Below are 22,751 nucleotides of genomic sequence, written 5' to 3'. Positions count from 1 at the left end.
CAACCTGCTATTCTATAATTCTGTGAATATTGCAGCCGTTCTCCACGGGGAAGCGCAGCTCCAGGCCCCAGCAGGAAAGCAATGAGCACAGGCCACCGGTGCAAGGAGAGGAATCTTCCTCTGCCTTGTTGCTTAGTTTGCTGACAGCCGGTTAATATATGAGCTTGTTGGAGACATATCTGTTTGACAGGAGGAAACTAATAACCACTCCGGACTGTGTGCACAGAAACTCTGCGTGGCACTGGAATCATGCGAGGTGCTCTCTCGTTACCCATTTCTCATGCAGCCAACGTCTCTGTGATACACGGTGTCACTTCCAGGAGATGCTGGGATAAAAGTCAGATTCTATCAACTCAGAAAAAGCTCTAAATTAGTGTTTCACTGCCTGCCCATACATCAGCTGTTTTCTCCTGCCCAGCCTCCTCCACCTGTGCATGTGGCCAAACACACAGATATTACTTTTGTGACTACAGGGAGACTCATGGAAATGGTTTAATAGCAGCGTGCATCGGCTGTGACCTGTAAAGGCTGGATATAAAAGAAGCCATAAATGTAAGGTTGAAAGGTCTGAACTTTTAAAATCATAATTTAAATATAAATAGGATCTAATCATGCAGGTGAGCAGTAGGTGGGTAAATAATTCCCATGGACTTCAGCGAGAGACGTAAAATGAATTAGGCCCCCAAATAAAACTGGTTATGGCACTGGCTTTTGAACGGGGTATAAATCCCAAAGATTTTGAACAGGGTATAAATCCCAAAGATCCCACAGGCACATCCACTGATGTGGATGGAGGTTCCTCCTTCCACCCCCCTGCCTGGGCGCTCAGCTCTCGTCTTGCCCTGAATCCAAGCCCCAAATTCATCTCTCTCCCCCTCTCCTATAAATACCCGTTCCAGAGAGCTGAACACAACAAAGCGGAGGCAGGAGAACACCTTGTAGCGCTCGCAACTCGCTGCGAATACAAATGACGGAGACACAGCACGCTGCTCATCACTGCAAATTACCTTCCTATATTGGCCAGTCAGCACTTAACATTAAATGACTACATTATAGGCATAATGTTATTATTATTCATAAAGTATGAGGAAAAAAAAAATCTGCCAGAGATCCATATTTTGGTGCCTCTGGAACCTGATGGGTTATTTATCCTGAGATTAATGAACAGAGCCTTTCCACCGAAAGAAAAAAACAGAGAATGAAAAAAACCCGAGACCTGAGTGTATTAATAACATGATTCAGTGTCTTTTCAATCAAGAGCTCCATCAATTTGGAATAAATTTCCAATTCATTTACAAACTCTCTCCAAGCTTTTGGCTTTCAAATCAGCTGGAGAGAGGCACTTGCCCAGGTCTCCTTGCATTTGGTATCCTGCCTCGTTTTGGCTTTTGTTCTTTCCCCAATTGAATTTTAAACACTTTTATAAAACAGTCGCAGTGAGCAGCACAGCTCAGAGAATCCGGATGGAGGTTTATTAGATTGGATTGTAGGGTCTTACTTGATTCCTTCAAATAGAAAAATAAGGGGTTTTGGGTTTTCAAATACGAAAATATGCTAACTGGATTGTAATTTGCATTTTGCGTTTCTGCTTAATGTAAATGACTCTTGCATGTGCCAGTTCCGGCTATAACATAGGTTTGAAGCTACTGACATTCCTTGTTCTGCTGAATTTCCTCAACAAAGCAACAATGAATTAGTCAGTAGTACCCACGGATCTTACACCAAAACGGGGCATTTCTGATCACCCGGCTGGATACACGATGCAGATTGAGAGAAACTCACCCCAGGGAATGTGAGCCACAGTCTCGCAAAAAGGTGACACTCATCCTCTAGCACTGAAAAACCCTCCTGTGAGATGTGACCTGCGGATGTTTGGAGGTGGAGAATCGAGGCTCCCTGACATACACATGAAATTCAGAGGAAACACTGAACAAGAGTATTTATTTCTCAGAGCACCAGACTGTCCCTGGCGACTAAACCAGAGGGGACGGGCTGGCTGGGCGGCCGTCCCTGCTGCCGTCACTCTGGGGACACCTCGGCAGCTTGGCGAGACGCGGGGCTGGAAAAATACCTTCGCATTCTGGCTGGGTGCCGCTCCAGGAGCCGTTGGCTTGGCAGGTCCTCTCGGACGAGCCCCGGAGCAGGTAACCGGGCTCGCAGCTGAACCGCACCACGCTGCCCACGTCAAAGTCATCTCCCAGCCCAATGCCGTGAGAGGGGATCCCCGGGTCACCACACACGCCCTGGCTGCCTCCTGGTAAGAGAAGAGCACAAAATCAGCCAACTAAGCAAAAGTCACGGGGTTCGGTCCTTCTTCCCTCTCAACCGCACGCGTTCAGAGGGTCAGCACATGGATCTGGGTCGTGTGGCTGACTCCGTTTAACTCCGGCTCTCAGCAGAGCGGTCAAATTCCAGATGAAACGTTCCCAGGCTCCAGGAGCCCACTGGTTTTAAGCTGGTGGCAGAACATAACTCGTGAATGGCAAGATGGAGCCCAGCTGCAGCCGCGCTCCGCAGCAGCTGCTCCGGCAGACAGCGCTCGGCTGCCAGCATCAGTCACGGGGGTGGTTTCCCCCCTCGAGCAGAAATCACGACGTGCTCCGAGCCACCTCAGCACACCCCATTGTATCTGCAGAACAAGAAGCTGCTGGGTTTGGAGCAGAGAAGCGGGAGGGATCCAGCTGAGAAACATCCGCTTGCACAAGCTGCGAACGCTCGGAGCTGCCGGCTTTAAGTTTGGGGACAGGAGGGAGGGAGCAGCCGGAGCAGATGCCTCACAGGGGTTCTCTGGAGAAATGCCCACCTCCTCGGTGCCCGACACGGCCTCACAGCGGGTCTGCCTGTTCTTGGCTTCCTCTGCTAACGGTCGGAGCAAACACATCCACCCCCAAGCCAGGAAAGACTATTTCACTCCTGCAGCTAGCAATGAAGTTCCTGGGCCTTCTGTGCCTTGCTGCAGGTACAGCCTTTGCAGTGTTATGTGTAATATAAAACATAATGAGCATATTCATCATCTGGGGAATGTACTTGCTTGTAAAGAGCAGGGGGAGAATGCTCCAGGTTCGGCAGCTGCTTTCATGTAATGACTTATTATCAAAGTCTTTTGTTTCACCTGGCAAAAGCTGCTGTCAGGCTGTAGGTATTTTCTGCCTTTCCTCAAGCCCTTGGGTAGAAATGATGGTTCTGAGGCACTGGGCGTTCAGAAAGGACCTGTCAAACGCCATGGGCCTTGGTCCAAAGCTGCCTCCACGCAGCCATTCAGAAAAGCCACACACAACAGATGTCAACAGGAACTAGCACTGAACGTTTCCAAATATCCACCCGCAAAGATGACAGGAGAGACAGTGAAAAGCATACGGGGAAAAGGCACGAAATAGAGCAGAAAACCCTTCTGAGCAGCTACAGATCAAGAACTGTGTAGATATGGCTTCTGAATACAAGGATGACTCTGCCTCCTTTCTCTTCCCCTTGCAAAGAGGAGGTTAAACTTGGTCAAGGGGAGCTGCTAAATCTAAATGGCATAATTAAAAATTAACACTCGTCCCACATGCTTTGCTCCAGCTGAGTTTTTCTTTTGTCTGTCTCTGTGCTCTCTGAGGAACACGTGAAGGGGCGGCGCAGGGACAGCTTGCACAGCACCCTGCAGCCACCCAGCACCCTTCCTTCCAGGAGCTGAGACCCCAGCACCCCTATTCCGGGAGCCTTGGCAGGCGCATGCCATTACATCCCCTAGGACTCCGACCCAAGTCCATCTCATTGGGGAGGCTTTTTTTGCTTATCAGGATGTTTTCTGTGTAAAACCTTTCTTGCTCTGGCACGGGAGTGGGGATGGACTTCTGCTGCCAGACCGCTCTCAGCGGAGATGCTGATGATGCGGAAACTCATTGTACCAGCTTCCACTCGCCGTGTGCAGACCTGGGACTGCTGTGGTGCCATAACAGCAGATGTCAGGCCCTGGAAAGGGGCCACACAGGCTTCTTTTGTTGGAATGCATGACAAGGAGGGTCAGATGCTGCAATCCAGGATGCAAAGACCTGATTTTGCGTAAGACACATTCATCCTGTACGGACTCTGCATGGAGAAACCTGTAAAGCAGCAGGCTGCAGCACACCTCCTACCGTCACCATTTGCTGCAGTGATTTATTTCTCGTCTTGCAAGGCGAGCGGTTTACTCTCTGCCAGCGCTTATCATCCAAGTTGCAGGGGACTGAATAGCAGCGATTTTCAGAATCTTCCGCAATATAGCCTGTGTGTTTCTCCAGCTCAAAGCACACCAGGCTGTCACCTCGCGGGATAAAGGTGGCAGAGGAGGACGGGACTGCCCTGTCCCCTCCTTCCCGAAGGTCACCTCACCTGAGCAGTGCGGCAGGGACCCGCTCCAGCGCCCATCCAGCTGGCACATGCGAGTGGCGTTGCCGACCAGAGTCCGCTTCCCCAGGCAGCTGTACCGCACCACGGAGCCCACGGTGTATTTGTCACCCGAGATCTGCGCGTGGGGCGGGGAGCCGGGGTGGCCGCAGGAGACCACTGCAAGAGAGAGACGCGCCAGTTCAATCGCGAGGGAACTGCCCGTGATGCTCGTTCGAAGGCAGATGCAGCAGGTACACAGCAAAGTACATCGCGTTTGAGGTCGCTGCAAGGGCTCTTGGCAGCTTAAACCCCCTCGTCTGCCCCAGAGGCCACCAAACGCTCGGTGGCTCATGCCACGGGGCCGGTGTGGCACAGCAGACCTTGCGCCGGTCTCCTTTTGGGGGACACGAGCTCATCCTCTAAAAGCTGCCAAGAGTTTATGCATAAATGCCCAGTCTTGACACTGACAGGCATTCTGCAGGTTCCTTGGAAATCTCAGCCCTTCTTAAACACAAGTATTTCCGTGCACAGCCTCACCCGCCAGGTCCTGCGACACGGAGCTGCGATCGATGCCGTGTCACACCTGAGCACATTATCCTGGCAGATTCTGAGCGCTGCTCCCTCGACCGTTGCTAGTAAGAAACCACCGCTAACAATAATTAATAGGTTTACTTTAGCTTAGCAATCAGAGCCCAGACAAGGAGGCTGTTGACAAATACTCCAACAGATCTGGGGGCTATTAGACAGGTCTGGATGGGGATGCTCAGCGTAAAGACCATGCACCACTTGGTTTCTGAAGGAAAGCGTCCGTAACGGATATCTTCTCTCCCTCTGCTAGAGTCTAAAAATACCAATACTGGCATTAGGTAGAAAACATGATGTATGCTTCAATAAAAAGGAGAGCACGCGTATGTTTGGGCATGTGGGTGTTGAAATATTCTGGTGCAGAGCTGTGACTAAAACCAAGGACGCTTTGCAAGGAAATGGGTTTGATAGCTAATGCTTAAACTCACACTGTAACTAACAATTTAATAACAGATACTCCAGCAGCCTCGGCTAAGCTTAAAACCTGTGGTGGTATTGAGGTTTTTAAAGGATTTACGTGCACAGTGTGAAGACTGTTTCTTCTGATGCGTTAGGCTCTGCTCCCGTGTACTTTACTTATTGGACTCGCTCTCCCACCCCTCAAAGGGGATCAACTCTGGTTTATTCTCTCCTCAGAAACAGGCAGGAGACATTTGCAAGTGAAGCTTCTTTGGGATCAACCCTCTTAATTTATGTTTTAGGAAGTGCCTAATAGTTTTAGGTACCCAGTTATAAACACCTTAAAGAGGTACGGGTTGCAGCACTGAGCACATCTTCAGAAAACACAAAGACGTGCAAAAAACTCTTACTATTTTTTTCGTTAAACTATTAAGCCCACAAATCCAGACAATCAGTTGTAAAACAGGCCTGAGTTTCCAAAGTTTTGGGAATGCCCCCACATCCTCCAAGTCAATGGATGCTCAACATTTTAAGGAAGGAGATCCCTTTTACTGAGCTGGAAAGCTGTGCACTGAGGGAGCCCGAGAGGCTCCCAGGTTTTCAGAGGTACCAACCCTCCCGGAGCCCCTGCAGCTGCGGTAAAACACGGTTATCACTTCTCAAATCCCCATGGCCTGTGCAGGGTGCTGCAAACGCGACAAGGTGGCATGCTGCTAACAAAAGGAAAGGAAAATGTGCCAAAATCTACTGCTTATGACCCGGTGTTGAAGGATAACACAAGAGAAAAAAAAGATACAATCATGGCTTTGGAACAGCTAAGCTGCTTTGAACTCAAGGAGCTCCATTTCTGACTGCTTGGGCGATTCGTTATGCCAGGTAACGAGCTGGCAGCTGCTTTAGTCTCCAACGGGACGTTCTGGCTGTGCTGGGGTTGCTCCGCTCCTGCCTCTGCCACCCTGGGCAGCCCTACGTCAACTCCAACACACCCTGGACTTTGGTTTTCCCCATCTAAGACAGGGACACCACCACTGACATCTTCCACGCAACACACGGATATCTCCTGGACTAGGTATTGCTGCTACAGCCCGAGCCCACCAGGAGGATTTCGTGTCTTTCTGCGCTACTGGAAACGTTCCTTAAGCTGAACCATCAGCCAGAACCTCCCAGTTCTCTCTGCAAACCACAGTGGCAAAGGGCCAGGATGCTGTAAAAAAGGGTCAGGAAGCAAATCCCCCTCAGCACCTGCGCTGCAGCAGAATAAAGGCTGCATTTATTTATTTCCCTATTGCGGTCATTTCTCCCCGCCAAAGCTGTGGGGATGAGTGGGTGTATGAAACCCAGGGGTGCTAAATACGCTGTGTGTGCAGTCGGGCTAATTGCACGCTCCTTGTTACAAAGATCCGTGTTGCAGTTGTTCTGCTGCCCTCCTCCACCTGCCAGACTTTTGCTGGAGCTGCACAGACCCAGTAAAACCCAGCGGGAGCCGCTTTCCCCTGCAGAGGGAAACCACCCCTGCCCAACAGGATTTCTCTCCTCAGAGCACATATTTTCCTTCTGAGGACAGCAAAACTGATGGAATGATTCCCACGGATTAACAAAGGGCTTTGGATCCCGATTTTTTACGTGACCATTCCGCTAAGCGACAGAGAACCACATGGGATGGAGACCTGCGGTGGATGGGTATTATTCTGAAGAACTTACAAAGACACTGTGGGAGGGCACGGTCCCAAGTGCCATCCCCCTGACAGGTAAGGACATGTGTACCCAATAAGTAATATCCATGGCTGCACTGATACGACACAGTTGTTCCAAAGCTGAATCTGTGAGGACCACTCGGCTGCACTTGTCGGATGCTGTTTTCCAGGTGCCCGGGGTCAGTACAGTTTACAACTGCAAACAAACAACAACAAAAAAAAATACAAAACAAAGGGTGTAACAAAGAACAAAGGATTCCCCAAAAATGAGTGGGGAAAGGGGAAAAAAATTGCAAATCACATATTTCACAATGAAAGAAATTTTTTTTTTGCACTGCCATGCAAGGGTCAGCAGCAAAGCCTTCCTCTCTGGCCCCAAACCGGGACTTACGTCAGCCAGCCGAGAATAAACCGATTTCTTGACCAACACAGTATCGACAGAGATACTGGAATTAAGGGAATACAGAGGAAGGGAGTGCAGGGAGGGGAGCGAATTCGCTAAGTGAATTTGAGTGCTAATACAATGGAAGCAGGGCAGCTGGGATGGAGAAAGGGCTCTGCATAACAACTACAGCATTTGCTTTGAGCAAACTGGTCTAGAGTCACCAGGATGACCATCTCCTAAGGGTCTGGCCTGAGATTTTCTCATGTCCTCCCCACTTAAAACACATATTTCAATGTCTTGGAGGCTGCAGGGCTGGGCAGTGTCCATTAACAGCTTTGAGTGAAGCCCAAGGGAAAATCAAGTTTGTTGCATGAGCTTTACACAGCCCTTGGTGTTCTGACACCGCTCAGACAAACCGCAAGATTTGGCTACACGAATTCACGACAGCGTCAAGCTGGATTTTAGGAACCAGAGTAACCAATAGGTTAAACGCATCTCATTTTGTCGGAGCGGGGCGGGCGCAGGACTCACCGCGGCAGACGGGCAGGGTGCTGCTCCACTGGCCGTTGGCCAGGCACTGGGACTGGGACGCTCCTTCCAGGCGGTACCCGGTGCTGCACGTGAACTTGGCCACGTCGTTCAGGTTGAACTGACTCCCTTGGGTCAGGCCGTTGGCGGGGTTGCCGGGGTGGCCGCACGTGATGGCTGCAATTAGAAATCAGAGATGTCACCTTTTATTTGCCTGGAAAAAAAATGGAACATCCATTGGAAAAAGTTCCCAAGGAAGGAGGATCATAAAAATACCGCCCCCATCAACCCTGAAACCCACAACAACTTCAAAGACTTGTAGCCAGCACTGTTGAAATACTGAATCACGTTGCGAGCATGGTACCTTTGTTCATTTTACTGGCATACAAAATTCTCTGAATTCTCCAAGCAGCTGAGTGCCAGCATCCTACTGACTTATGCTGTAAATCCCTGGAGCTCCTCTTCAAAAATCCCAGCTACTGCTATTAATCTATTGCCTTACATTACCCTGGGCATCACACACACAGTCATGAAACCCGATGTTTTCCTCCCTCTCCCCGGTGTAAGTCAGATCTATGCTCACTGCAGTATAAAGTTACACCTGGAGGGACAGTTAAAAGAGAGGAAAAATATCAGAAAAATCACGTTTCTAGCATATGGCCTAGAAAGCTTAAATCTTCCTGCCTTAAGTTTGAAAAACTTCAGGGGAAAATCCTTATTTCTACATCCCTGAAATGAGGATTTTTGTGTAGTTCTCGTTCCTGCGGCTGATGTTGGGTTGGGCCAGCGCCGAGGTAAAGGGCTAAAGGATCCCACAAGGCCCAGGGAAGGTGCAGAGGAAAAGGCACAGAAAATGCTGAAATTCCAAGTGCTTTTGCCTGGGCCGCTCTTGGCAGAGGCGGGTGATGCAGGGAGGATACAGCGAAGCCTGGAGACCTTTGCCTCGAGCAGAGCAGCTGGTTCCACGGCACCAAAGAAACGCCAGGATGTGCCGTACAGAGATTTCTGGCTGCTTAAGGAACGCGACATCTTCCCGACAGCCGAGGACAAAGCAATATTGATTATTGTCACGCTGAAACAGGGTAATGGTCCATCAGCAAAAGTCCAGCAGTTTCGCTGCACGGCTGCCAGAGCCAGAAGCCAGAGGGGAAGATGAAACTCCCACAAAAGATCCATAACACGTTTGACTGCCAGGGCTGGACCAGACCATAGGGATGGGAATTTATTCCTTACGCAAGCTGGTGACAGGTATGGGTCTAAAAAATACGAAGCACGACCGCCTTTCAGTGCTGCAGGAAGCAGATGTCAGATTCTCTGAGGTACTTCTGAATATGATTATACATGTTTTGAAGCAGACGATGGATTCTGTCCCAGAAAAAAAAAGGCTCCCTGCAGTTGGCACGGATCAAAAAGACCCGTTAACACAGAGGAAGCAACTGTAGCAGGTTTAAAGAGAAAATATCAGGACAATAGGAAATTATAACGTGCTGACACACGCGGTGCCCTGAGATTCTTCAGAAGCAATAAAGCCTCAAGGCACCTCATTTCAGAGCCCAACAGTGCTCTGCTTTAACGACACCAAATTTATGGTATCCATAAGGCCTAATGTGGTGTAATAACTCGAAGGCCAACTTGTGCACATGAGACACCTCTACAGATCTCTGCACAAAAGCTTGTTGAGCTTGCAGGTGCCAGAAGCACAAAGCAGAGCCAAAGGCACCGGGCAGGAACCAGCCCTGGACTGGTTCTGTCAGCAGGGACAGACACACGAGCGATGTTCATCTGCTTTGTTCTAATGGGTTTTGGTCCCTCCTGAAAGAAGTAAGAGGATCCAGGAAAATGGATGTTTGGAAAATCCTGTGTTTCCATGAATCTGCCTGTCAGCAGGAGGACCTCTATCAATATGATTTCCTGGTCCATGGTCAGTATGTATACACTTGGCAGGTAAAAGTGTATTAAAACTTTTTCAACAGAGAATCCTCAGGCACGAGAGTAATTCAAACCTCCCTACAGAACCCACAGACAGACTTCCCAATAATTCTTTTCCTAAAAAGCTCATGCAGAAACCTAAACATCCTCCAAGTTTTGGAGTCACTGCTAACCTTGACAACTTCAGTCTGTTTCTTATTTTTAGGCTGGAATCTGCATATTCATTGATATCTTGCTGTTATTATTGTGCCTCAGCACATAAAGCTCTAAACCGGACGGGAGAGATCAGAAGCAAACAACTGGAGAATCGTGATACGAAATACACAGATTGCACTGACCACCAATAAGAAAACACTTAAACTTTTACCACCTTAGAGTTCTGGAGACTTACTTAATTAGCTTATTTACTGGAAAGACAAATGAGCAGGTTGTAAAAGGTGACTTGTAAATGTGGATCAGAGGAGGAGCGACACCGACTTTGCTCTGGCACAGAGGGTGGGGCTCAATGACAGTGAGAACCGTGGTGTGCCTGGGGGGCTCCGTCTGCCTTCAGCCTCCCCGCACCGATCAAGGGGCATCTCCTCAGTAACCAGCCCTTCAATTCAGTGTACGAAAAACACCGAAGAAAAGTGGAATTTGAAAAACAGAGGGAAGAAACCAAGCAGCCAGAATTGCAGCGTGGCCGTTCCTGCAAAGCAACCGCGCGCAGCCTGGGCGCGCAAACCCTGCGCGATGGTCTCTACGTGTGCTCTTGTGCTCTGATGGTCGCCAGGGCTAAAGGAATCTGACAGCAGTACTTACGCACACAGACAGGCGTCTTCCCGGACCAGCGGTGGTCCTGCTGGCAGATCCGCACCGACATGCCGATGAGGCGGAAGCCGGGGCTGCACTGGTACACCACGCTGCCGCGGTAGTTGTAGTTCTCCCCATTGATCTGCCCGTTGACGATGGGGCTGGGGACGCCGCAGTGTCCCGCTGCGGGAGGGACACGGGAGAATCACCGCGAGCATCGCACAGCACCCCGGCTCTCCGGGTGGATCTCAACTCAAGGCTCTGCGGTTGTAAATTTATAAAGCCAAAGAAGCAGTAAAAACAACATATCATTTTTAAAGCCCTTCTCTGCAATCTCCAAACACCTCGCATCCACTGAGCGGCAAGGAATCGACATCTGCTTATTTTTTATATCTACTTAAAACCCTACGGCTTCAGTGGCGCCGAGTCCTCACTTGGGTTCTGTCTTGATTCGGTACCTAAAACTCACGTTCCCTCCCAAAACGCCACCAGGACTCTTTCCCCATGAACACCTACCCAGACACCGCACTTCTGCCCCGCTCCAGAGCCCGTTGGCCATGCACTCCCGCACCCGGGAGCCGACCAGCGTGTAGCCGGTGTTGCAGGAGAAGATGGCAGTGGCCCCGTAGCTGGTCAGCGTGCCAATCTTGTTCCCGTTCGGTGGAGTCGGCAGGTCTCCGCAGGAGATAACTAAAACAGATCCCAAAGCACTGTGAGTGAGAAGAGGCACGGGATGCATTTTTTTAAAGAAATACACTCAGTGGTGCTCACCACTGCAGGTTATGATTGAAGAAATTGTTGCCCCTGAGGGTGGTGGCTGAACCATCCCTGGAGACATCCCAGGCCAGGCTGGACGGGGCTCTGAGCAACCTGAGCTGGTGCAGATGTCCCTGCTCATGGCAGGGGGGGCACTGGGGGACCTGGGAAGGGCCCTGCAACCCAAACTATTCCATGATTCCAATCAGAAACAAGTAAGAAAGATTCTTAAATAGTTAATAACAACAACGACTCAGAGTCGTGTTACATGAGGCGACAAATATAAGTGCTATTAATATTAATGCTACAGGATGCGAGGGAAGCACTAAAGATAAGAATGGTTAAGATGAAACTACAGAAGTTTTTCACACAGGAAGTTTTTAACACGGGAATATTCCTATTATTAAACCACTGCCAGATACAGCTGGGAAGCCTGACTTCCAGAAAAGCCACAAAATGGCACAAGATTTCCAATTAGGAAGTGACACCCAGCTTCTTCTCATCCAGTGGCTCTCAGGACAGCGCTGAGGTGGGGTCAGAGCCCGGAGGACCCCCAGCCCAAAGCCGGGTTAGCAGGGGGCAGCTGGAACCTGCCCAGGAGCCCGTCACACCCGCAGCTCCCAGCCACAAACTTCAGCTCTTCATTTGATCTGCTTTAAAGATCTGCAAACCCTCTGGAGCTTTTGCACTCAGTGAGAAATGAAGAGCCTCACGCTGGGTGCTTCTGCCCTCAGTGCACTGCCAAGATCTTGTCAGTTGAATTTAGGTGGCAATAACGCCAAAGAAATAAAACGAGGTCAGGCTCATGCTCCTGGATCTGGCTGAAGAGCCAGCAGGGGTAAAACTACAGCTGTCACCGGAGCTGGCAGTTGCATCTCTAGAAACAAAGGCAGGCAGGAGGGAAGGGAAAGCTGCCATTCCAAAGGAGGAATTTTTCTGTCTCTGTCTGCACTTAGAGAGAAAAAAACCTCCACCTTTGACAAAAGAAAAGATCCAAAGCACAGCAGTCATAACTGAGCGAGCTGCCTGTTTGCCAAGAGTGTTTTTGATTTACAGATGACACTGTTACCTTCGTAAACTTGGCTTTTGCATAAAATTGGAAGAGGTTAGGTTTTAAATGAGAATTTTTTTTCTTTTCTTTCCGAAAAGCGAACTTCAGAGCATCTGCTGCCAGTGACAGCTGAGCTGCTGGGGCCCGATAGCAACAGATGAGCTGATGTGCTCGAGTTCTCGCAGAACTGTTTAGATTAAACCAAGAATCAGATCAACTGAGGACCTCTTCCTGCGTCCAAACTCAATTCTACCGGAGCAGTTCTGCAGCCACGCTCTCGGGCGCTGCCAAGAGCGACCAGGGCTGTGGTGTGTTTGCACACCAGAGCTCGCACGCTCATCAAATGGAAACAGCAACCCCATGCCCTGCGAGACACCCTGTGAAGCTGGCCTGGTACAGCTCCCGAGCTTTGCTGCTCTTACTTTTACAGGTGGGCATGGGTTCGCCGATGCTCCACGTGCCGTTGGCCTGGCACCTGATGACCCGCTGGCCCGTGTAGTAGTACCCGGGGTCACAGATGAGCATGAGCTGGGCGTTGTAGTGGTACTGGATCTCGTAGGTCAGCCGCCACCGGCCGTGCTCAACCGCGATGCTGTTGATGTCGGGACAGGTGACAGCTAGAAAACGGATGTGGCGAGGCAGGGAAAAGAAATGGGATAAAGAGACATTAATAGGTGTTTAATTACAGCGCACATCATTTCAGCGAGCGTGCTGGCTTTTAACAAAGGAGCCAGCATTAGCATCTCTGTTTTGCAGGTGGGAAGCTAAGACACCATGAAAGGGGTCATCTAGTTATGCAGGATTATAGAACAGAATCATAGAATCATTTCAGTTGCAAGAGACCCTCACGATCATCGAGTCCAACCATAACCCAACTCTAGCACTAACCCATGTCCCTAAGAACCTCGTCTACATGCCTTTAAAACCCCTCCAGGGATGGCGACTCCACCGCTGCCCTGGGCAGCCTGTTCCAATGCCCGACAACCCTTTGGGGAAGAAATTGTTCCCCAGATCCAACCTCAGCCTCCCCTGGTGCAACTTGAGGCCGTTTCCTCTGGTCCTGGCGCTTGTTCCTGGGGAGCAGAGCCCGACCCCCCCCGGCTCCAAGCTCCTTTCAGGCAGGTCAGAGATCAGAAGGTCTCCCCTCAGCTCCTGTTCTCCAGCTGAACCCCCAGCTCCCTCAGCCGCTCCCATCACACTTGTGCTCCAGGTCCCTCACCAGCTTCGTCACCCTCCTCTGCACTCTCTCTAGTATATATATATATATACACACCATTATAAACCTGGTGTCCTAAAAACTGCACTGGTGAGGCAAAGCTGTCTGTGCCAGTGCTGGAAGACACTACTGAAGGGATGCCCAAAATCCCCGGCGGCAGGGACTCACCCGTGCACTGGGGGGGCTGGTTGCCGTTGCTCCACTGCCCGTCCCGCAGGCACTCGACGCTGGGCTGCTCCCCGCGCTGCAGCTGGAAGCCCTGGTTGCACTGGTACACAGCTCTGGTGCCCACCGTGTACTCCTTGCCAAAGACAACCCCGTTCTTCGGGGCTCTGGGAACCCCGCAGGAGAGAGCTGGGAAAAAACACAGCTGAGGAATCAGTCATTTCCATGGATTTGTGGGGAGCTGAAAGCCCAGATCCCAAGCTCTCCTGTTTACAAAAGCCCCAGCCCCCGTTGAAGCCCAGAAGCTGCAATGAGTGCCCACCTGTACAGGGGATCACATTTTCAACTCCTGTCTATCGGTGCAGTAACAGCAAAGCCAACGCCGCATACCAGTTTCTAACAGAAGAGACTCTGGCTTGTACTCTATAATATCCGTAGCACGAAATGCGTCAACACAGTATTCAAAAGTTTTCACACAGAGGTAAAGGATTAGATAGCAATAGCGTTTTGTATTTACATCCCACAGCAGCAACAACCTGAAACCCCTTTCCACCAGCGCTTCTGCATTACATAAGGCAGCAAATTGTATAATTATGTCGTGGCAGACGGAAGGCTAAATTTAGCGTTACGGCTGAGAAGGTAAGGGTGGGGGGAATTCAGGGAAAAAACGGATGAACAAGCACAATGGGAAATGGCTGCTCAAGACGGCAGCACTTGGAGAAGATGCTCTGTGCTGGTCCTGCTGGGACCCTCAGTTCTGCGGCCAAACAGGGCACAGAGGGGACAGGCGGGTCACAGAAACACGAGCTGCGGCCAAATACAGACAGACCAGAATCACCTTCATTTATGCGGCAAGAGTTTCACAAGACGTGACAAGCCCTGTTACCCTTTGCTCTACCGCTGGGAAAACCAGTGCTGGGAGTCTCACTCAAATGTGCTTTTTTTTCCTCTACCGGCATTCAGAAGAGCTGGGAAACCAAGGGCAGAGCTGCCTCCAAAACCAGCCTGTGCGGTGCCATCGCTCCGAGTCGTGGCTCGTGGGGGAAGCCCATCTTGCTAGGCTGGAGATGTACGTGAATACACACGCACAGCCCACCCGGGAGGATGACAAGGGGGACGAGCAGCCTGGGACCCGTAACGCTGCCACTGCGACCCCACCAGCACGGAGCTGAGCCCAGCCTGCTCCAGCCAGCGCTGTTTGGAGGCCACCACCTTACCCAAACAATCGTCTGCATTTTTAAGACGCTCCAAAGGAAATCCATTCCTTCCTGAGTGGCCTGAGCTGCTCCCGCTCAGCTCATGCACGAGCTGGAGGTTGAGCTGGTGTCTCCTGAGCCACATGCAGGTGCTTCACCACACATTCACCTTCCTGTTATTCCCCCTGCACAGAAGTGAGGGCTGGAAAATCAGCAGCCTTCAAAGAGTCACCTTCTGGTGACACAGACCCCACTGAGCACTGAAAAGGAGAGACCAAACTTCCTGTGTACAGCCTCAGCACAACCTCCGGAGCTTTCTACCACTCAAGGTCCAAGATGCTTTTATCCCACAGCTGCTCTGTGAGCCGGCCGGAGCCCCGGCCTGGAGCACAATCACACAGCGCCCTGCAGACGCTGATACTGCTAATAGGTGTGAGTAATTCAGCAGGCTCGTATTAGCACGAGCAGGCATATCCCCGGTTGAAATGATAATCACACGTATGTCACTTCATCGAGCTAAGGAGCCTGGCGAATCTCTCCACAAGGCTGGGTGTCTAGACGAGCAGCTGTGCTGAATACCAATTTCATTCTGAGGCAAAAGAAGAGGGGACCTGGAGAGGCCTGCAGTTCCACCCGCAGTTCGCTCATTATTACTTTATGCTGTTGCATCCAACCGAAGAGGCTGGTGAGAAAGCTGACCCCCGCCCCCAGCAAAGCCTTCTTCGTCCTCTCTTCAGTTCTCTTCGGCAGCCTGAGGCTTCGCCACAACTCATCACCTCGATTTGCCACCGGGAAACGGAGGCACAGGGAGGGACAGGGAGGGACACGAGGAGCGAGGAGAGCCCAGGGCCAGTTCTGTTCGGGTCAGTGAGGCTGAGCTGCCACTTGCCTTCGTTTCCCTGCCCAAGGGAAGGACGACTTGCAGCTGCCCAGTCCTGCCAGCAAGCTCCTTCTGCCTCTCAAGTGGTTGGTTTGATCAGTTGGAGTCTTTCCATTGCATAATCCCTGCCCTGATACAAAAGTCAGCAACAATACAGTGCTGCTGGGCCAGATGCAGGTAACTGAGAAGTCCACTAAGCCACCAAAAATAATAAATATGTCACTCTCTTCACCCACCGACAGGCTACGACATGAAGGAAGATAGGACAGGGAGAGCTGGTTTGGGCTGTGACCTTCACAGCACCGAGCGGGCTCTGGTGCTCTGCACCCACGCAGGATCTTGACTTCCCTGCGAATCCTGCGCCCCTGAGCAGAATGTGGTATTAGTGAGGTTTTATTTACAGCGCACTGCGTGACGCAGAGAAGTTTGATTTTTGGGGTGGCAATAAACTTGCCATCTGCTCCAAAGAGCATTTTTGAGGCCCGAATTATGGGCACTGCAACCCACCAGAAACAGAGGAGATGAAAGACAGCCGATGTTCCAGGGGAAAGCAAACCAGAATTTGCCCAGGAGAGACCCAGGGAGAGCGTGGTCCAGGGAAAAAGGAGCACTCACAGGGTTCAGAGGCACAAAATCTCCTTCTGCAGGAAGAGGATGTGCTAGGAAAAGGGACAGAGGCTATGAAAGCAAATCTGCAGCTGGGATTCCAAAAACAAAGCAGCTTAAAAATAGGCAGCAGAGACAGAAAAAGGCATATCAGATCATCTCGTGTTCTCCCCGCATTGTGCCAACGCAAGATTGTTCCCTGCAGAATATTCTCTGCTGCTTCCATAAATGTCAGCTAGGACGGAGCACGTAGTAAAGATTATTCAGAGGGGAACGGGAAGGGGAAGAGCATTATGTGCTGGCAGAAGGGAGCTATGGGGAACGCCATTTGTTAACCAGACCGTGTGTTTAGGGCCACCCCAGTTACCCCCTCCTGCCACAACCGATTGTGTGAGCAATTTCTGCAGCGTTACGGAGCGAGTTCCCAAACCTCTGCCACGCGGCCCTTGGCCACCAGAAAGGATGAGAAATTGAGTAGAGCCCAAAGCAAAAGGTTGCCAGTTGGCTTTGAGAGCAATGTTTTAAAAAAACCCAAAAGGCTGTTGGATTTTCTGTAGCTGAAGCAGAGAAGAGCGGAGCCAGCGCTGGCACTGGGCTGCTCGGTGCCAGGGGGGGGAGCTGCTCCACCATGAATCCTCCTCCCACTCCTGCATCCAACTCCAGGCACCTGATAACCACGGGCCAGCGTGAGGATTCCTGATGCAAACGCAGGGAAACACAGAGCGGAGATGACTTTCCCAAAGGGGTTATTTGAACCTGAGGATGTAACGTGAGCGGCGAGTTTTCCTCACTGGACAGACAGGGACACCCAGCACCGAGATCCTGACCAACCTGATGGACGGTCCTTCCCTGGTGACCCGGGAACTGGTGCTCAGGGACTCTTTTCTGCTTTGAATCGCTGCTGTCAGGTGTCGCCTCATCCAAGTCCATCCTCTCCCAGTCCTCTCTCTACCTCCTCCCTGTTTAAAATCCACTCCCCACACACCATGACACCTCGTGGGAGTAAAGACAGATTTTAGCGCTGAACACGAGGCTCAGGTGACATTCCAGCACACCAAGGCAGTAAAGACTTCGCAGCATTCGCACCTATCCTTGATGACATGATTTTCATTAAAAAAGACGTGGCGCATCAGAGAAATTCCTTACTCCGGGCTAAGGAATGGGAGGCGCGGTTGCCATGACAGCCCCTGGTGCCGCGTGGCTCAGCTGCTCGTTCCAGCGCTCGGAGTTTGCCCCCGCCCGCGTTACCGCGGAGGCCAAATCACCATCTGAGTTTGTGCCCAGTTTCCCAGCTCCCACTTGCCAATGGGACTGGGTGGCAGGGTCTTGGTTTACTGCTTTCCACTCAGCTTTAAATAAATATCACCTTGAGAGAGCTCCAAAGGGGTGTACGCACCCGGAGTACAAACCCACCGTTCGGAGGCAGAACTGCTTGCACCCCTGGGCGGTTTCCAAAGAGACTGAGTGATTCAGGAGCACAGAAAGGATTTTTTCAAGGCTCTTTGGTCCCTCTCATGCTAAATAATCCCGCTTTTCCTTACGGCTTGGACTGGACAACAATGCAGCCGCTGCAATGAGGTTTTGCCTGTGCCGTCTCTGTTCTCTGGCTGGTTTCCAGGGAAGTCAATGCAATATTAATCCCCATTGCTCGGTCCCCTTGGAACACGGCTGAACGTTCAAAGACACTGAAAGGCTTCATCAGAATAAAGACGGGTATTTTATCAACACAAAGGAGCAGGGATGATTGGCGGATTGAGAAAAAGGTGCAATCAGAAAGTGAATATAGTGAGCGAGACAAAATAGCGCGGAAGTGAAGCTCCCTGGGGCACCCGGCCCCGCGCTCCCCTCCGCCTGCAAAGAGCCCTGTGCTGGTATGGCATGTCAGAAAGATTACAGTTAATTAGGAGGACATGTGGAAAGAACAACTACATGCCTAAATCTTATATGAAGCCAATAGAAACTGGGCACCATGTGAATCCTAAAAATGTCCTCATCCCTCACTGACAGACGCAGATCTAAGACAGCACCTCCAGAAATACCAAAGGAAATTCCAGTCACTAAAACCCAGCAGGACTCGGGCTCTTGCTCAGCCTTTCTAGATTCTTCCAGGCAAGAGCTTCTCCAGCCTTTACCGAGGTTTGGCTGTGTCTTTACTGAGAGCTCAAACACTTCTACACGAGTAGCCGTCTTTGCACAGATACTTTTTTTTTCTTCCTCCATCCCAAACACAGAATCCCAGAAAGTCAGGGATTGGAAAGGACCTCGAAAGCTCATCCAGTCCAACCCCCCCGCCGGAGCAGGAACACCCAGATGAGGTTACACAGGAAGGTGTCCAGGCGGGTTGGAATGTCTGCAGAGAAGGAGACTCCACAACCTCCCTGGGCAGCCTGGGCCAGGCTCTGCCACCCTCACCGGGAAGAAGTTTCTTCTCATCTTTAAGTGGAACCTCCTGTGTTCCAGTTTGTACCCATTGCCCCTTGTCCTGTCACTGGTTGTCACCCAGAAGAGCCTGGCTCCATCCTCCTGACACTCCCCCTTTCCATATTGACCCCATGAATGAGTCACCCCTCAGTCTCCTCCAGCGCCAGAGCCCCAGCTCCTCAGCCTTTCCTCACACGGGAGATGCTCCACTCCATCACCTTTGTGGCTCTAAACACTCCTAAACAGTCATCCCCTTCCCTCCTTGCTCATCTATTCTTAAGACCTCACATGCAAGAGGAGCATCCCTGCAGCTCCCAGCCTGTTCTCAACAGGGAACTGGGGGAATCACAAGAGGCTTTTATTTTTACCGCGTTTTCCACAGTCCTTCCTAGGACTCCCGGCTCCTCGCAGCACCGCGTTTGGTGGCTCTCACCTTGGCACAGCGGGATGGCGTTGTCCCAGTGGAAGTAGCCCTGGGGGTGCTGGGCGCAGGTGCTGGTGCTGTGCCCCACCAGGCGGTAGCCGGTGTCGCAGCCGAAGCGCACGGTGCTGCCGGGATGCAAACCCGTGTGGCTGAGGAGCAGCCCGTGGGCTGGCGGCTGCGGGAGGCTGCAGTACGGAGCTGGGGAGAAGGGCAGAGGAGCACAAATCAGGCACCGGATGGGCCCGTAGCAAAACAAATCCCCTTCCCGCTCTTGGGAATTACATCGTGCTCACCATAACCTGAGGTTGCACAAGAAACAGAGAACTCGTGATGGGTAAATACAAAGTCAAAGGGGGAAAGAGCGCACGGCTACTACCCAAGTTTCACTCGGCTCTAGAAATAAAGACTAATTTCTGATAATTAAATATTACTTAATTCATTTATTGAGTAAAGTCATTATTTATTTATGACATACTGGCAAGTTCTCAACCCAGTTTTATGACTTCCATTAGTTAATATTTGCTAAGTTCCAAAAGACACTAATGAATTTTAAGGAATTCTCAGCAAACATTGTGTATCGAGCAGCGGTTTTGTGCTGAATGAGTAACTGAGACTCCTGCTCCTGCGAGAGCAGTGCCTGAACCCCCAACCAGGAGCACGATGTGTGTTGAGCAATTCATTGCAAATGCTCTAACGCCATCAATCACACGAAAATCGTGCCTCATGCACCAAGCAGCTCCTCACGCAAGTTTACATCTCGTGATGTTCATCTTCCAATATCTCAAAATGGCCTCACAGCAAGGACACAGTAATTCAGTAACCCAGCAATCTTTACTGTGAATTGCATGGGATGGGTTTCATGCAACCACAGTCATGTTGTCTATGGTTATATACAGGGTATGTCAAAAACACGGACCCATTTGAAATCACTGTGTCTGCAACCATGAACTATCAACTATTGTCTCAATGTTGTCCACACAGCAGGTGGAGGGAACACAGAGCATTTACAAAAAAGCTACTAAAACTCGCTAAGTCATTAAACTGTTTGCAAATTTTTGTGTAATTGTAACATAGGTCCATCTTTTTGAAACACTTTCTATTTTGGTTCTGATTCTTAGGAGTGCCTGAGAAATCAGCCAAAGCTTCATGGTTTCTGCTGGAAATAACCCTGCCTTCCCCAGCCTAACCAGCTCAGAATAAGCCCGGCTTTGTGCCCCTTCCCAAGCCTTGGCAGCTCCACCAACACAGACGGCTTGCGCCCCTCCGCAGCGATTCCGCAGGGATCCCGAGCCCAGGAGATGGTCGTGGTGTTGGCAGAGGCATCTCCTCTCTGCTGTGCGCTTACCTGAGTAGCGGATCTTGAATCCTTTTCTGTTGTAGGCGTGATCAGAGGACCAGCGGAGATAGACGCTGTTCCCGCTGCTGGTGACGGTCAGCGGGGCCGAGTAGTTCCCGCTCAGCGACAGGAGCAGCGGGCTCTGCCCAGAGGGACCTGCAGGACGGAGGGAAGGGGACGAGTCAGGGCTGGCGTGCACAGATGGTCATTCTGCAGAAGGAACAGGCGTTTGTGGAACTGCAGCACCGGAGCTTTTGCCATGAACCCAGGAACGGCAGTTGGTGCTCAGCGGTGTTTCCGAACATGAGCCCCCGGTGCAGACACCCGGCTCCTGGGAAACCAAGGGCAGGCAAAGCCCAGCTGATGGCAGCCACACCAGGGTTTTACTCCAGGCAGCAATGCCTTCAGCTCCAGTCCCAGTGGGAAACCACAGGAGCGTCCACGCAGCGCTTGGATTCTGGGTTACAAAGCCGCATCATTGTGAATATTGACGGATCCCCTCTCGGTTCGTGAGAACTCACGGACCTAAATCTCCGATCTGCATGGGCTTCAGGGATGAGGAGCCCCAACTTCCCAGCTTGTCCTTTCCCAGCAGCCTCTGCTAGAATCTCTCCCAGGAGCTTGCTAACTTGGAAAAATACTTTGGTCATCCAAAAATCTAATCATTGATATTTTCTTATCCAGAGAATCAATGAGTCTTAGGAGGAGCTTTCCTTAAGTCCAGCAGAAGGTTTTATGTGCAGTGGTGGAAAGCTCTCCCCAAACTGCTCTGGGAACAGAGATTAACAACTACCGAAGCTGTTTCTCTCCTTTCCCCTCAGTTGCTACGCAAGTCAAGCTGGTGAATCTCTTACCGTCAAAGATTTCAAACTCATCATACTGCTTCTCGCTCAGGAAGTACTCGATGGTGAGGGAGATGTTGTACCCCGGCTCCACCTTCACCACCCAGGAACAGGTCTGGAAGTGCGGGTAGGTCCCCAGGAAGCTCTGGCTGAGGATGACTCCGGTGGAGTCCGTCATCACCTCGTTCATCGGGCAGTGCACTGCAGGGAACAGCCAGGAGAGACAACCACAAACCAATTGTCTCCTTTTGCAGAGGAAGGAACGAAACACAAGATACTATGGCCAAGAAGGTCTGCCTTGATGAGCTACGTCAAGATAAAGCCCAACTCCCACCCCACATCCATGCACTGCACACCCCGACCTGACCCTCCAAACGAAGCACGCTGTGTTTCCACAAATCCCAGCAAGTGCCACGTTTAAAGGAAGGGGCAAAAAGCAACAACACAAACAAATAATTTCACCCGTCTTTGCACTATTTCACATCTCTTTCAGAACGAATGGTGCTGCAATCAAGCAACTATTGTCAAGTTATAAAAACTCCCTGGGAGTCCCTGGCAACTTTATTTCCTGGGTTAGAACAAGGTGTGAAACTACAGGCTTATCCCAGGTCTCCCGAGGAGTTGTTAACTAGGACATAAGAACTCCACTTCCTTTCTCTAATCAGTACAGCCCATTCAGCTTCTGAAAATATTAACTCCAGCTAAAAGGGCTAAATAAAAGGGCCAGCAAAAACACCCCAGAAGAGGAGGCAAACACACAAAGCGAGCAAAGAGCATAAAAAGAAAAGAATCTTTCTTCATCCATAATTGTCACTAAAAGCCAGTGCAAACGCTGTACTTGTATTAATAGAAAACAGCCAGAACCATCCAGAAAGAACAGCATATTCTTTCCAAATCCTTAATCCCATCAGTGATTTTTTGACCTCTATAAATTGGTGGCCAGATGTAATTTAAGCAGTCCCTTTACCCCCAGGCTAACAACCATCAGTAAATAATTGAATGACCTCCCTTCCTCTCCTTCAGTTCATGCTATTGCAAGGAGAATAAAGCTATAGAAAAATATCCCATTATATGGTAAAAAGGTTCAGATAGGAGGGAATGAAGGAGATGAAATAATCGCGGCTGGAGTGAACAGAAGTACCAGCAGGAATCCAGAGGATAAATAAGGTAACATGGCAGCAAGGAAACATCTCTGG

At 50.6% G+C, this 22,751-nt stretch overlaps 1 protein-coding gene across 1 annotated transcript in view; it reads right to left on the bottom strand.

The window, feature by feature from the left end:
- CSMD2 (CUB and Sushi multiple domains 2) overlaps window positions 1–22,751 on the bottom strand; it is a 225,893-nt gene that overhangs the window by 13,621 nt on the left and 189,521 nt on the right. Inside the window, 11 exon segments of the mRNA XM_065650363.1 lie at window positions 2,072–2,254; window positions 4,354–4,527; window positions 7,036–7,224; window positions 7,945–8,118; window positions 10,672–10,845; window positions 11,179–11,352; window positions 12,892–13,086; window positions 13,854–14,039; window positions 19,387–19,575; window positions 20,723–20,869; window positions 21,568–21,756. Of these exon segments, the coding sequence (XP_065506435.1) occupies window positions 2,072–2,254; window positions 4,354–4,527; window positions 7,036–7,224; window positions 7,945–8,118; window positions 10,672–10,845; window positions 11,179–11,352; window positions 12,892–13,086; window positions 13,854–14,039; window positions 19,387–19,575; window positions 20,723–20,869; window positions 21,568–21,756 (1,974 nt within the window).

The sequence above is a fragment of the Caloenas nicobarica genome, chromosome 23, assembly GCF_036013445.1.
Source record: "Caloenas nicobarica isolate bCalNic1 chromosome 23, bCalNic1.hap1, whole genome shotgun sequence".
Taxonomy (NCBI): Eukaryota; Metazoa; Chordata; class Aves; order Columbiformes; family Columbidae; genus Caloenas; species Caloenas nicobarica.
This window is presented reverse-complemented; position numbering and strand designations above follow the sequence as displayed.